Raw genomic sequence first — 15,018 nt, 5'->3', positions numbered from 1 at the left:
CAATCAGCACGGCACTGCTCCCTGGGATGCGAGCCACACACTCAACTGCACATTTCATTCTTCCTCAGCTCCCAGCACCACAAAGCCCCGACTCTCTTCCTTCTCCTGGGTCCCCAGATTGCTCCATAGCGGGGGGCTGGGAAAGCTGAAGCCCCAGGTCTCTGCCTGCGCACCAGCAGCCCTCACCGAGGGCCCCCAGGCGCTGCTCTCCCCTGCCGGAGCCGCCTGGGGGAGGTAGGGAGGGGAGCCGGGGGAGCTCGAGAGGGGACCGCACACCTAGACACTTAGGGATTTTATTTATTCCCGGGGAGGTGGCGGCGGCGAAGTGGGTTCAAGCTGATCAGCCTCCCCAACTTGCCTTTCCCTAGCAGATAAAGTCATTTTCTGACTGGTGCGGGGGGCCGCGGGGACCGGGGACGTCCCGGCTCCACGTCCAGGTCCCCGTCCCGTGCGCGCGGCGGCAGGGAGGGCTGGCCCGGCTACGGTGGTGACCGGAGGGCCGGGGAGGGGCCCCGAGGGACGCGCGATCGCTCGTGGACAGCCGGGCTCGCTTCCCCCGGGGGCGTCGCTCCCCGCGCGCGGGCTGGGCCGGGCTCCGCGTCCCCGCGCGCCGGCATGACCTCGGGGCCCCCTCCGGGCCGCGGGAGCGCGGTTGTGAGGCTGGGCGGCCGCCGAGGCCCGGGCTGTAACATGACCCGGCGGCCGGCCATTGCGCCCTCCCAGTCCGCCCGCGGCCGGGCGCCGCTCGCCGCCTCCCGCCTCCGCTCCCCCTGCAGCCCCGGCCCGCGCCGCCGCTCCCTCCCGGGGCTCCCGGCCCGCCGCGCTCCAACGCCCGCCTCTCGCCACTGCCTCCCGACGCCCGGCCGCGCGGCCGCCTGCGTCTCTTTCTCCCTCTCTCCTTTGAAAACTGATCTTTGGCTCTTAGTGTGAAAGTGATTTGAATTTGGCTCGGCGGCGCTCTGCGCCTGCGCTCAGCCTCTGGCATGCTGGCTCCTTCCAAGCAGCTGTTTTGGGTTTGAAATTCCAACATGGCAGAGGCTGCAGTCCGTCTTCCCTTCAAAAACTTGGAATGATTTCAAATCATAGGCACCTTCACTTAACCCTAGCTTCCATTCATCAGCAAACACATCGGATCGATGCTACGCTAACCTATCGGGAGCTCGCTCTGCGCGTCCAGGTAAGGAGAGCTTCGTAGTTTTTTACCATCTGTTTAAATTTTTTTGTTTTTGTTTTATTTTTAAAGAATATAGATAAATCCAAGACCTGTAGTGAGAAGAGGTCTCTGAGTTGTGCCGTAAACAGTAAATTTAATTTGCATTCGTTTCTATTCTGTACGCCAACCTGCTGTCTAATTTCTCCGTACAAAGTAGCCCTGAAACATTATGATGCATATTTCTGCAGCTTAATCATTGTAACAATAGTATGGGATTAAGAGTTCGTGACTGCAAGAATCTCGCTTTTCGCGATGTTGGGCTTACTCACTACTATCTTTTTACCTCAAAAAAAATAAAAAATAAGAAAGCGGAGCCATAGGGTGGGGCTAGACTTTCTTCGGGAACTAACTTCTAAGTAAATAAGAAGTGTAAATAAGAATCTTGCACACACACAAAAAGTTGAGGTTAAATTACAATCTCGTGGCTGGGGGATCGAGAAAAATGTCAGAGGATCGGTTGCAGAAAACTGTAAGCACATCATGCGGGAGGGGGTACAGCGTGGTGGGCGTATTGTTGGCAAGGAACGGGAGAGAAAGATGTATAATTTAATGGTATATACAATCCACTGATCCTATTACCGTCCTCCCCGGAGCTCTTGTTAGTTTCAATGGGAGTGAGTGAAATTGACATGGACTTGCATTCCTGGTCATGTGCTTTTTTTTCCTTTCTTTCTTCTCCTGTGATCTGAGATCCCCTTTTTGTTGATGTTGCTTTCCCCCTTAATTATATGCATGTAGGTTAAATGAGTACCTGACGAAAGGGCCCACGTTTCAAGGCAGTGACATTTGATAGCTGAGAGGAAAAGTGGCTTTAATGAAAAGCAACCTTTGGAATTCCTGCTTGTGAGAAATCCAATTCAGCTTTTTGTGCTACCAGCAAGAAATGATCAGTAGCACCAGTGTTTATGGTATGTCAGTTTTGGAATTTCCTTCCTTTGCATTTAAATAGGGAAGACAAATTAAATAGCATGATAAAAACCATTGGAGACTGCTTGGGAACCAGATGCTCGTGATGTCCAATTCTTTTTAAACATGTCGATATCTGTTTATTTTAATCTGTCACTATGCTTTTTTTTCCCGTATTTTCTTTCACTTGTTTATGCATTTCAGTTTTATTAATAGATTACTTGCGGACACTTTCATTGGTTTTAGTTCTAATCTTGAAGTTGCATGTTTCTATTAATGCTCTCGACAGGGTGAAGTCAAATGGTATGTAAATTAGTTAAACTCAGGGTGGGATTTTTTTGTTGTTGTTGTTTTGGGTGGGGGGCAGCCTGATGGAGAGGGTGGGAGTGTGGGGGTAAAGACTGCCACGTAATGAAAGTATTTCTACATATATACGTATATGTGTGCACACACAGGACTGGATGGAATTTTCTTTTTCCTTTTTTTTCCCCCTCAACCTTTTAATGGAATTTGACTGTTTGCTCCCTTGATTGCACTTTATGGAGTAATCGGTTCTTCTGTGTGGATTTTCTGCCATTTGGGTGAGTGGGTGAAGGCATATTTTTTCCATGAAAGTAAGATGTGTGTGTATATATTTTTCCATCACTCCAGTCTTTAACATCTTGTAAGAAACACTGGGAGGTTTTTGTTTTTTCTTTCCCTCTTGCCATCACTTGTCTGCCTGTCAGAGCTTTTTACTTTTAACCTGTGATAGAATTAAATAATCAGGCACTGAAATTGACTTTATTTGAAATCACTCTTTCCTCTTTCTTTCTTTTTTTTTTTTTTTTTAAGTCAGTTAAATGGAGTGAGAGGGGTTTTCAATAGCTCGAGTGGCTGTGCTGTGTGTACACTTTGTGATATTCAATTAAGTCTAAGAGGGGACGACAACAACCACCAAAAGATGGGAAAGTATTTTGCATGACCAAAGAATATGTGCACTTTAAACCGGTTCTTGTTGTTGGTACATTTTCCCCCGTGCCATGGGTTTCTCTTGAAAAGAGTGAAAGCAGGAAAGAGGAATCAAACAGATGAGAGGGTCAAAGCTGCCAGGCGTCTGTAGTGTGGCCCTGGCCAGTGCTTTCTCATAACACAAATGAGAATACTGGGAAGGGACTTCAGGACCAGAGGCGCGACATGCACTTCTGCCTGGGCTCTGCTGACTCTAGGACTAAACACACACTACACTTGCAGGATGGGAAGGATTTGATTGGATTTTGCATTTGGAACTTGTTGACTTTGAAGCGATCAATAAGAAGACTGTTTATTTTAGATGCACATAATTTGCCCTGAGAAATGTTTTAAGGAGGAGAGAGAGCACAGCTTTTTTTTTTTTTTTTTTTTTTTTTTTTTTCCCCTGGGGCTGTTGGAGCGAATGGGATTGCCAGATGGGCGATTTCCCTCTGTGATGTTAAAGCTGTAATATATATTCAGAGCAGATTGGGCTGCTGCCTGTGATCAGGAGGATATTACATTTATAAATTTTAAATCGGACCTCGGACAATGTGCTGAGAGCAGAAATTGGGTGGTTTGACTGTTCACCGTATTGATACTTAAACCTGGTTTCTGGACAGTAGTAATACTCATTATTGCAATAGTCAGTAAAAACACGCACAGGCAACAGTACCATCGGAGGCATGGAACAGTACATTTAAGTATGTAAATTGCTCCTAGACTAGCTTTTGCTTACTATTAAGTAATACTCACGTGATTTCTTTCTCTGTGTCTAAATGCTGGAGGTGCAAATGATGTTTAGAAGTCTTGTTATCACTCACTGGAATCTGATTGTGTGTGTGTGTGTGTGTGTGTGTGTCTACATATACATGCATGTGTCTAGAAAGTAGATACATGTGTGTATATGCATTAAAGGGTACTAGTGGTTTCTATTTTTCTCTCACTTTGACTGTTTTTTAGATTTTTTTTCTTTTTTTTTTTTTCTTTTATCTCAAATGTGTGGCCTGAAGGAATCAGAGCCAGAAACCTAAGAGGCTACAAAGTGGGCAAGTGGCCACACTCCATACCTCTGCTGCTGCAAATTAAAAGTGTGTTGTGGTCAGGAAATGAAAGCTACAATGTCTCTTTTGAACAAGTCGTTTATCAAGAGAAACATCTATCAGGGACTGCCTTGTCACATTGATCCTCTAAAAGTTAGGTCCGAGGTGGAAGCTGCTTTGATGTTTTTGATCCTAAATTTAATACAAGAGGGGAGGGGGGGAAGATATTTTGAGCAATATAGATTTAAAAAAAAATGTTTCCTGGAACCAACAAGATCTAATTGTTAGTATGTTAGTGCTGGACTGTGTGTGAAGTTTTCCAGCCATCACAGTCAGTGAAGGTTTCAGAGGGAAATCTCAGGCTTTATAAATTGTTCAATTATGCATTTATGATGTCTTCAGTTATGGGTAGCTTCTTGATTGATACGGGCATTTTGAAAAGAGAGTGTTTGCAAGGAAAATTATTTTGAAACAGTGTTGGGAATAATATTGAGAGTCAGCAGTTTTCATTCATTTAAATGTTGAGTTCTTTCTTCTCTTTTATTCTTTTCTTATGGTTTCTGGTTTTCATTGTAATCATGACAAATTAACTTTTATTTGGTAAAACACTCAATTTTTTTTTCCCTTTTAAACTGTGTGCCCAAATGTGCTCGAATGTAACATTGCTATTGTGTGTCAATTTTGCATGTGGTTGCTTATCAATATAAACTACACAGACTTATGAGTCCTTTGGAGTCTCAGTTTGAAAATAGGGCTAGCACATTAAATGTGACACATTTTTATGAATGCATTATACAAAATTTAAAAAGATTGTTAAAACAATGACCTGTTTCTTTCCAAATTATTTTCTGTAAAGGCAACCAAAGCAGTTTTCTTTATGTTTGGAAGCAAAGATAGAAAAGTGTTCCTTGGAAATAGAGTTTTTGGATACCTGCTCTACAGTGCTGGAGGCCACTTGCTCCTTCATGTACGATATTAAATAAGCCAGCCAGAGTGTGCTGGGAGTTTTCAGGAGTGCAATTCTTGCTAATTAATCATGTCTGAAATGAAAGAATCATAGCAGGGCAATGCAATCTCATTGTTTTCCTGGAAGAGGGTGAGACTTCTGTTTGGAAGCTGTGCATGTGAGTAGACTTATTTTGCTTTTCTCCTACACAGAGTTTATAGGGTCTTTGGAATTACTTTAAGAAACACTAAAATATCTGTGAGGCCCTTAAAACAGCGTCTGATTTCTTCTGAGTACAAACAATCTCAATCAGCCTCTCTCTCTCTCTCTCTCTCTCTCTCTCTCTCTCTCTCTCTCTCTCTCTCTCTCTCTCTCTCTCATATTTAAGACACCTGCAGTTGAGCTTCCAGCAGAAAATCATTTTTTGTTGTTGCTGATTTTACTTTGGGCAGCATTTTGTGGGCCGTTGCTTCTGAAGGACATGCAAGAGAGTAGAAATTTCATTAATTATCTTCAGCTAATGCAAGCATGTGGTCAGAGCGCAGAGAGCCGCAGCTTCTGAGTCCACAGAGACGGTCCGCACCGCTGTCTGCTCTTCTCACTTAGTTTGAAAATTCAGCATCCTGGAAGAAGTGCACCATTTCCTCATTGGTAAATTGTTTCATCCCCCGACCTCCAGGGTGTCATACGTTAGATGTTACTTACTTCCCCGGGTTATGTAGAGAGGTGGATGCAGAAAGTTTGCAATGATTGTCATTTCCAGGTGAAGGTGGGCTCTGAAGTCCCCTGTTTCTGTCAGTGTTTTTGGATGCCTAATGATTGCCTAATTAAGTAATCAGCTCTAATCGTTCCAAATCAGCAGAACTATTAGATGTATTTGAAACAATGGCAGGCCTTTTGTTTGGAACTTTGTGTTTGTGCTCAGAGCTTTGCTTTAACAGGGGTGTCTGCAACTCCTACCTTTGATCCATAAACTCTCCTGTCTGAATTTTGTATGCCAGCCTCTCGAGTGCCACAGGCATTGTTGTAAAGATAATGCCTTTAATGACTAAGACTTTAAATCGATTTATACATTTTTGATAGCAACAATTGCTGCAGACTTTTGTAGAGAGATTGACGGTGGCTGGTTGGAGGTTTTATTAATCACCGTATCAGCTTTTTGTGTGAGGTATTGATAAATTGGGATAAGCAGAGGGAACGAGGAGGAGGATGCAATTAAAAATGTTGCATGATTTCTTTATTTAGAGATTTCTAGAAGCTGACGTGCCATTGTCATTTGAGCTGAGACATTTTCCGTCAGATACCACTGGAAATACTGCAGCCCCAAAACTGATAGCATAGCAACCACAGGTGCATGCTCACCCCCCACCCCTGCCTCCAGCCCCAAAGGAAAGTCTTATTGGAAAGAATACAAATCAGTGGCATCCTTGGCAAATATTACTATGGTTGGAATTTCAGCCCAGTCTCCCTTCTTATATACATAGATCTTGTTTTCCCTTTACATTCTGGTAGAGAATTCATCCACAGACCCCTTGACGGGAGTGCTGACTGCTAATTCTTAATTTTGCTGCTGATCTTAAATGATTGTAAGTGGTTTACTAAAAGGAATGCACGAATTGGGAGTAGAAAAGAAGTGGAAATAAGGACTTGGCAGAGCACTGGGAAAATGGATGGTGCGGGGAGGTGGAAGGCAAATGGTAAGCAGGTGGGAACGCCAGGGCCTTTAGGACAGGACCACAGGTGCCTGCTCAGCCCGGGCAGGCCCCTAGGATACCTGTTGATTAATGTTCTTTTGAGATTGAGGAGGCAGGAAAGATAGATGATCCGCAGCCATCAAAACACTGGATATCATCTGGCACTTTCTGTTAGTAATATTTACATATTTTATGCAACAAATCTGCTTGTTGTCCTGTTATTTGAATATTGACACTTTGTTTCTCGTTGCATATGGTTGAGTCTTGGTGGAGAGCATCTCCAAGGCACCAGGAAGAGGATTTCCTTTCACAGGGACTCATGTTACGCGACGTATAAATGGATGTGTTTGCTCATGCTGTAACATTTGTGCTGTCGCTCCTTCAAATCATATTTTTTAAGCTGAAACAGCTTTAGAGTACATTGCACGATTTATTCTACGAAGGCCCAAAACTAACCTGTCTTTTCCATTTCTAACTCATTTACTTATTATTTAATATTTATTTATTTAGGTTTGAAAAAGACCCTTTTTAAGAAAAAAATTAAGTAATCAAAAAAATCGATTCTTATCAAGTTTGCCATTATTTCATAAGCTGAATAGCTTTCATTGAGAATTATTAACGACATATAATTTGCTAGTATATCATTTACAAATAAGGATTTTTTGATGGAGAATACAAAATTTAAGGCACTCATAAAATGATATTCCCCGCGCCCCCCAGTATCTTAATATTGAAAATGCTTTCCTCAGTTTTTTTTTTTCCCTGTATGGATTTTGGTCTCTGCTATTGATTTACGTATTTGTCACAGTGGTTTGTAGATATGTTGCTGGTAAGGGAGCAGAACGTGCGTTTTATTTTTCCCACAGAAGCCCTTCTTGTGGAATCAACTGATACTCGACTTACATACACTGATGCTGTAAAAATCACAGACAGTTGAATGTGGTGCACGTGCGATTGTTACTCTTCCTGGAATGAGGGAACCTGTGCTTTTCCTTGTGCATTGGCTTTAGAGGAAATACTGTGAAGGGAAACAGTAACGTGCAATTAGATCTGAAAGGCAGTGCAGCGTGAAGTCGTGGCTTTCTGTGTATTTCAGGAAACTTTCTGTTATTCTTTTGACTTCTTTTTTTTTTTCATCTAGAAACGCTGTGACCTTCAGCTAGGACCATCTACCTCATTTATAAGGCCCAGCATACAATCAGAATGTGAGATGGCTTATTTTAAAATTGTGTATAATTTCAGGACAGCCACAGCAGAGCATTTTAGCAAGTGCAAAGCCCCTTCTGTTGGGGGTCCTTGTGCCTGCTGAGGTCACAGGGCAATGAGGCTACGCTTGGCTTTTACTGTCTACAAAGTGTATTAAGAGACAGTTTTGGGGAAATCACTGGTTTTCTGGGTGAAGACCGGTTATTCCATTTATCTGATTTGACTCAGGTAAAGGACACTAATGGGAGTTGTTAAAGAGAACAGATAAAATAATAGGCCTTTAGGACTTCTGGTTTTTTTTCTTTTCCCACTGAACAATATATTCGCTTTCGTCTCATGTTGTCATGTACCTGTTATATCACGTGAATGTTCATGTTAACAGAAACTTGATGTTTTTAATTACATGTATATGAGCACATAGTTAAGAAAGTATAACCCAAACACAGAGGAATTATTTCAGTGGGACTTGTCTTAAGAGACTGGATGGTCTCTTGGTCTCTTTGTACCACCTCTACCCTTTCCTAAGGTCAAGCAATCTAAAGTTATTTAAATATATAGAAAATCCTGACCATTAAAAATAATAAAAGCACAGCTCCTTGAGTGACAGTCACGGAAGAGGGACAAACACAAAAGTAATCACCTTATTATGTTAGTATCAGTATTGGTATTTAGACATGAGAAAGTGGCATTGTAACCACATAAGTGAACTGATAGAAATGTTAAAGGGGCAAGCAACTCTTTCCTGCAGGAGTCCTAGTCCTGAGGTGTATCCTATCCCATTCGAATTGTGAATTTACTCTTCCGACAGGCATTGTAATATTCGCTCTCCCTCTGACCTGTGGTCAGTCGGCGTGGCTGCTTTTCTACTTTGGTTTGTTCATTCTCTGCCGATGGGTCAAGCAAACATTGAAAATCTTGTTTCCCAATGCGGGGCTCAATAAAAGGAGTTTCGTATTGAGATGCCCCCAAACTACATCTTGAAGCCTTATAGCTTTTCACATGAAGACTGAGGCCTGATGGAAGGCCCAGCAAGTGCGGAGCTGAGAGCACTTGAAGTTGGGCCATTTATTTTCAAAAGGTAGCTCTTACATCAGATCACTGCCAGAAAGGAGATATCAAAGAGCCGGGGAAAAGTCACTCTTCTTTTATGTAACCCAAGACTGGGGTGGAGAAGGGGGTCTTTAAAGATATTTTAGAGGAAGGAAAAAAAATGGAACTTATTTTGAATACCTTGGTAGACTTTGTCGTAATACTATAGAGTCCTGGGAAGACACGCCTTGATTCTGAGTAATAATGAGGAGTGGGTCTTTCGGTATATACTCCAATGAAAGGAGGCAGAGAAAGTATTTTAACCCACACTTTAGCGATCTTCTACATGAAGGACAGTGGAAAAGTGGCAGGTGGTAGCACGTATCAACCCCTACTTCTCAATGTTCCATGTTTGGTCTACAGTTTCTGTAACACGATTGCAACTCGGCTGCTTATTTATTCTTTTTAACCTCACTCCTATCTTTTATTGCATGCTCGTATGAAATGTTTGGCTTCAACAATGAGTGAGCCTCAAATCTGTTGAAATACGTAGTGCTCTGGTAGGCTGCCGTGACTGTGATAGCTTCTGGGGTGCTACAGTAGTCCATTCTATTTTGCCCTCTTCAAATTGAAGCAAAGAATAAACACTTCCTCTCAGATCATATACCTCAATGAAGCTAAATTATAAATCTTAATTAGGTATGATTCACTGATTTTAATCTAACCGGATAATTATTGTGAGTAGGATAAAAAAAAAGATTGCCTTAATATTGAAGCCATTTTCATTTTAATCCCTGTTTTAAGATGAAACAAATACTGTTAAATAAACAGGCTACTATTATCCTTTTATGCTTACCAGTTAATACTTTTGAATAGGACTGTGGCTGGAGGAGTGAGGCATTGAAAGAACAGACTGACTGTTTGCAAACTCTGAATGCCTATTTTCTTTTTTTTTTTTTTTTTTTGATAAATTTCACTGCTAGGTATGACAGGGATCTTAAGGAATCTTTTTAAATAAGAACTGCAGGTTTGCTTATCTACATGGGATATCCTCTTGTTCATGTGCACAGACACATCTCTGTGTAAAGCTATTGACGTCATAGATGTTTTGGGTATTTTTATGAGTAATTAGGTTAACGGGGTTAGTTAGAAAATGTATCCTTTCCTGGAAAATGAAAAATTACATTCAGGCAGAGGTACAGGAGTAGAGCATATTCATGACTGTAAGTACTTAAAATGATATTTTATGACTCATTTTTAAAGAATAATACCCAATATGTAACTTGTTAAGAATAATAGCCGCATTTAGCTTTTATAGCATGTCTGTGTTAAATCTGACTCTTCTGTTCTTGAGTCCCAGACCTGGAGTCAATTTTAGATCCTCCTTACAAAAGATGTGTGTCTTAGGCGCTGGCCCCCGCCATCAGTCTGAGTCTCAGCGTTTTATAAAGGAGATTTCGTTCTTGTTGCTCAGGTGATCAGAAAGTGCTGGGGAGGGAGAACCAAGTGCAGACAATTGGGACCTCAAATGGCCCAGTTCTCACAAACTGGAAAAAAAAAAAAGATGAGCAGTTTTGGAATTTTATATGCTCATATAACTAAAGTTTTTTCTGCCTTCAGAAATATTTTAAGTGCACTGTGAATACTATTAAGTTCCTTAATTAAAAAATATGCTTTGAAATCAACCACTTATTGATAGAAACTTACTTATATCTGCTGAGAGAGCAGACCCTTCAGAAATAGATTTAGTGTCTCATTAAAAGGACATTCTTGTGCATGTGCAGAATCTCGTGAGTTTTTAAGTTATGGCTATGTCATCCCTATTGATAACATTTAAACATGAGACTGTTAGGAAATCTAGTAACAGGAGTTCTTTGTTCTGTTTTGATCTTTAATGTATTACTTCATGAGCACAGACACCAAATCAATGCTTTCCTTCTCTTTTTCCCCTCTTTATTTCATTTTGTTTTAGCATCAAAGTAAAACTTTTTTTTAATGGGTGGATGGTTTTATATTACTTAATTTTAAAGATACAAAGGGAATCCAGTCTTACGTGTGATATGGACTTAGGCGTAAGAATGGATAAAACCCTACAGTTTTACAAAACCTCTATTATTTCTCTGAAATTTCATTACCAAACTCCTGCCACCATGTGCTCCCCTGTTGAGATGGGTGCGTGCAAAGCACATGCATTTGCACCTAAATACACGTGGATAAACATCCCTCTATACTTTTTTTTTGACAAGCAACTCTGCGGTTACTGTCTACTTCCTGACAGGCCGAAGTGCTTTGGCCCGTTTTGCACTGTGCATATTGCATACTCGCCAGGACCCTCGCTACCTCAGCAAGCCTCCAACTGCTGAGCAATAATCATACCGTCTACCTGTGTGTATGCACCGTGGTGAGACCTGCATTCTTTACAAACTTATCCGCAAGGCTGATTATTACTTGGTCATCTGGAAAATCAAATTTCCCTTCATCCACTAGTATATGGATATTTAGATTATGAGGAGGTAGTCTGAATTAATTGACTGGGTATAGGTTGTGGGTTGTGGGGGGATAAAACTGCCTTTCTGGTCATGGACAAACTATCCGTGATGAATGGCAACTGGTAGAAAAGGGAGCACAGGTAAAAGTAAAAAGGGAGGAGAGGATGTTGAGGCAAAATTTAGGGTCCTTTCCCATGTGTTTTTCCTGAAAACAGTGTTGATAATTATGCTGATCCAATTCTAATATAATTATATGCAAAATGGGCACTTATTAGGGATTAATGACCACTGTGCTGTAATCTAAGCAAATTATAATTTCTTATTAGGAAGTGATAGGTTCTTTATCCCATTCTGAATAGTAGAATTTGTAACTATTTACATGAAAAATATCTATTTCCAGTTTACCTGCACATAAGTTGAAAATGTATAAAGGCATATGTGGCTTTAATGGGGGCTAATTTTATTCTCAGAATCTTTTTTTTCTTTTCTTTTTTTTTGCCACTGATAACTTCCATTTGCTTAGGCCATGGTTAAAGTTATAGAAAACGATTCACTGACATATATCTCTTGTATTGATTCTTTGGGAATGTCACACATTTTATTACCATACAAGGGTTCTGGTCCTTGAAATATCTAGGCATGTTCAAATTTGTAAAATTTGATATTTTTTCTAATGTATTATCATCATTAGTCAGCAACAAAGTTCCCACACAAAGACCTGGCATGGTGACGTATGCCGTAATTTCGGTGAGGATTCCAAGTCAGAGACCACCCCAGAGTACATAGCAATTCTGCCTCAGGATGATGATGAGGTTACACAGAAAAAGGAAGAGAAAGAAAGAATCCTTCTCACAAACCTCACATATTCATAAGCCCCACTTCGAACTAGTTATGTGGGTGGCTTTTTTGTTTGTTTGTTTGGGTGGGGGGCAGGTGCCGTGAAGTGGAAGTAACATAACCTTTTTTGGCTCCCAAAGTGATTTCAAAGGTAGAATTAGTTGTGTTAGTCACTTTTACACACCAAGGGATTTGTACATCTCGTGAACTCATAAAATCATCACTTTCTTTAGAAGAGCTTTTTATTTACAGGCATAAGTTATTATTCAGAATTGAGTATATTAATGACATTCACTAGAAGGAGCGAACAACTTTCGTTGTGTCCACTAAGAGGAAAGAACAGTCTACCTTAGAGGGCCTTCAGAGTTGACGACGAAGAGAAAACATGGCGGCAGAGGCCCACAGCCTCTGGTATTTGTTGCCTAGGCAAGTCTTCCAACTCTGCTCATCCTCAATTCTCTTTGTCCTAATGGGAGATGGAATTCCATAACAACTAAAGAACAATACAGGGCTTCTTCTCCATTTGCTAGTGAGCTTGGGTAGCCCTGAATCACGGTAAGGACTCCATTTCTCTCCATGAAACAGGACCTTGTCTTAGAAACAGTGAAGCGAAGGACCATTTATTTCCTGGTTGAGCCTTTCATAGTATTTATTTACTAAATATAGTTACTAATTGGTCCCAAACTAAAGTGTGAGATATTCCAGTATGTTGGGAGACAATACGTATTAATTAGGTAATGCATTTCCTCTGTAAGAAATTGAAAGTCAGATGGACTTATTCAGTGGCTATATTAACCATAAATCTTCTAAAATATATATGAATTAGATCAGACTGAAAGTTATATTTTCATGAAATGATGGCTACTCTCAGTGTGTATCATTCACCAACTTTGCTTAGGACAGATTTTGACACTTCATTTTCCTTAAACACACTAAAAATGTTTTGCATGGATTTGGTGATCTGGCTCAGTTGGTAAAGTGCTTGTAAAGAAGGCCTGGGGACCTGGGTTCAGATTCCTAGCATCTGTGGGAAAGCCTGATTTGGTAGTTTTCACCTATCCTTATGCCAGGGAGGGGCAAAAGAGAGGAGTTGCCTGGTTTACTGGTCAGCAGTCTTAAATGAATCAGGAAGTGTCAGTTCCAATGAAAGACACTTTTTCAAAAAAAAAATTAATAAATAAAGAGGGGACAATTGAAAAAGATACTTAATGTCTATATATGGCCTCCAGCACAGATGACCCCATCACCTCCCCCTCAAAACACACATACACACACACACACACACACACACACACACACACACACACACACACAATTTCCTTTGATCATTAACATCATCTTTTCACACTGAGTATCACTGCGCACTTTTTTTCCCCATTAGGGAACTCTACATTCTTAGAAGCAGACACATCGGATTCATTTTTAATTTCCTTAGCATGCATACATGGGACATGAACTGTATAGGTGTCCGGTAAACCTCTGGTGATTTGAACTTATCCAAGCAATGGATACTGACATTTTGCTACTCGTTCACTGATCTTTTAAAAACAGCTTAAGATGTTAGATAAAAATTGGTGAAAAGTATTGAAATTGTGTACTTTGACTTAAGCAATAGCATTTCTTTTTATTTATTTTCACATCAGTGTACAGAGTCATGTGTCGCATAGGATAGTTTTTGTCTGCATCCTTTTCCTTGGCTTCAGTTTCTTAGCCAAAAGTCATATTTTTTTCTTGTGTTCACTACATACCACGAAATTTCCAAATAGAGGACACATAACCCTGAAAATAGTTCTGTTAATAACACCGGTGAAGAGAAGCTTACAATCGTTTTTTATGTTGCTGGGGAGGAAGAGTTTAAATTAATCCCATTAGAGCCACACCCTGATGCTACCCTTAAAACCCCCCAAAACAGAGTTCTCTTCACTACTTTGATTAAAGGCTAGTAGTAGCATCTTTCCCTTTTTAACACTTTTTTTTTCTTGTGAATTTGGAGTCAGAAAATTTGAGGAAGCAGAACTATAAAATATTAGAATTCAGGACTTCCTACAAGCTTTTTGCCACTCTAGGACTGATTGACTATCCAGCCTTTGGTTGAGCAAAGGAAATTATCAACACCTTAGATGCCTGTTTCTAGTTTTGCTCTCCTCTGGTTAATATGGTGTATAGATTTGTGCCCTGTATTCAGAGCACAGTGCTCTGGGGATATGACAGTACTTGGGGCGCTGAGGCGTGGGACACTAACTCGCTGACCTCCTCTTGGGTGCCGATTTAACTTGCAGCAAATCTGTAGTTTGTAAATGTCTTTGGTTAACATTTTCATTGGCGCTGTTTTGTTCTGTTTAATGTCTGACAGTATTAATTTATTTTGCACTAAACACTGGGCTGCGAAGAATTTAGCTGCAAGTCCACCCGTTGACCTCTCCCTTCCAGTGACTCAGAGACTTCAGCAGTTGAGTATGTGTGTGTGGGGTCAGCCTCCTTCTAAATCTACCCACTAGGCTCACAGCACATGAAGTTACAAAATTTTCTAAGGGAATTTCAACCTAACCGAGTACTGAAATTGTAACGGATCACTTTTTAAACAAAAACAAAAGGCGTACTAGAGAGAAGCACTTGTTCACCTTGCTTCAGAAGAGAGCCCATTAAAAGAAAAGAACAAAATCTA

At 41.0% G+C, this 15,018-nt stretch overlaps 1 protein-coding gene across 3 annotated transcripts in view; it reads left to right on the top strand.

Moving 5' to 3' along the window:
• Nucleotides 1-841: 841 nt before the first annotated feature.
• Nucleotides 842-15,018, top strand: part of Fign (fidgetin, microtubule severing factor) — a 121,424-nt gene continuing 107,247 nt past the window's right edge. For 2 of the 3 annotated variants that reach the window (XM_032903400.1, XM_032903399.1), the window contains exon 1: nt 842-1,177. Coding sequence is in view for 1 of the 3 variants with exons in the window: in XM_032903398.1 (XP_032759289.1) it covers nt 2,097-2,121 (25 nt within the window). In the remaining 2 variants the exon portion in view is untranslated. Of the gene's footprint in view, nt 1,178-1,951; nt 2,122-15,018 lie in introns of all 3 variants that reach the window. The other variant, XM_032903398.1, reaches the window with a different exon arrangement.

Source organism: Rattus rattus, chromosome 5, assembly GCF_011064425.1.
Source record: "Rattus rattus isolate New Zealand chromosome 5, Rrattus_CSIRO_v1, whole genome shotgun sequence".
Taxonomy (NCBI): Eukaryota; Metazoa; Chordata; class Mammalia; order Rodentia; family Muridae; genus Rattus; species Rattus rattus.
This window is presented reverse-complemented; position numbering and strand designations above follow the sequence as displayed.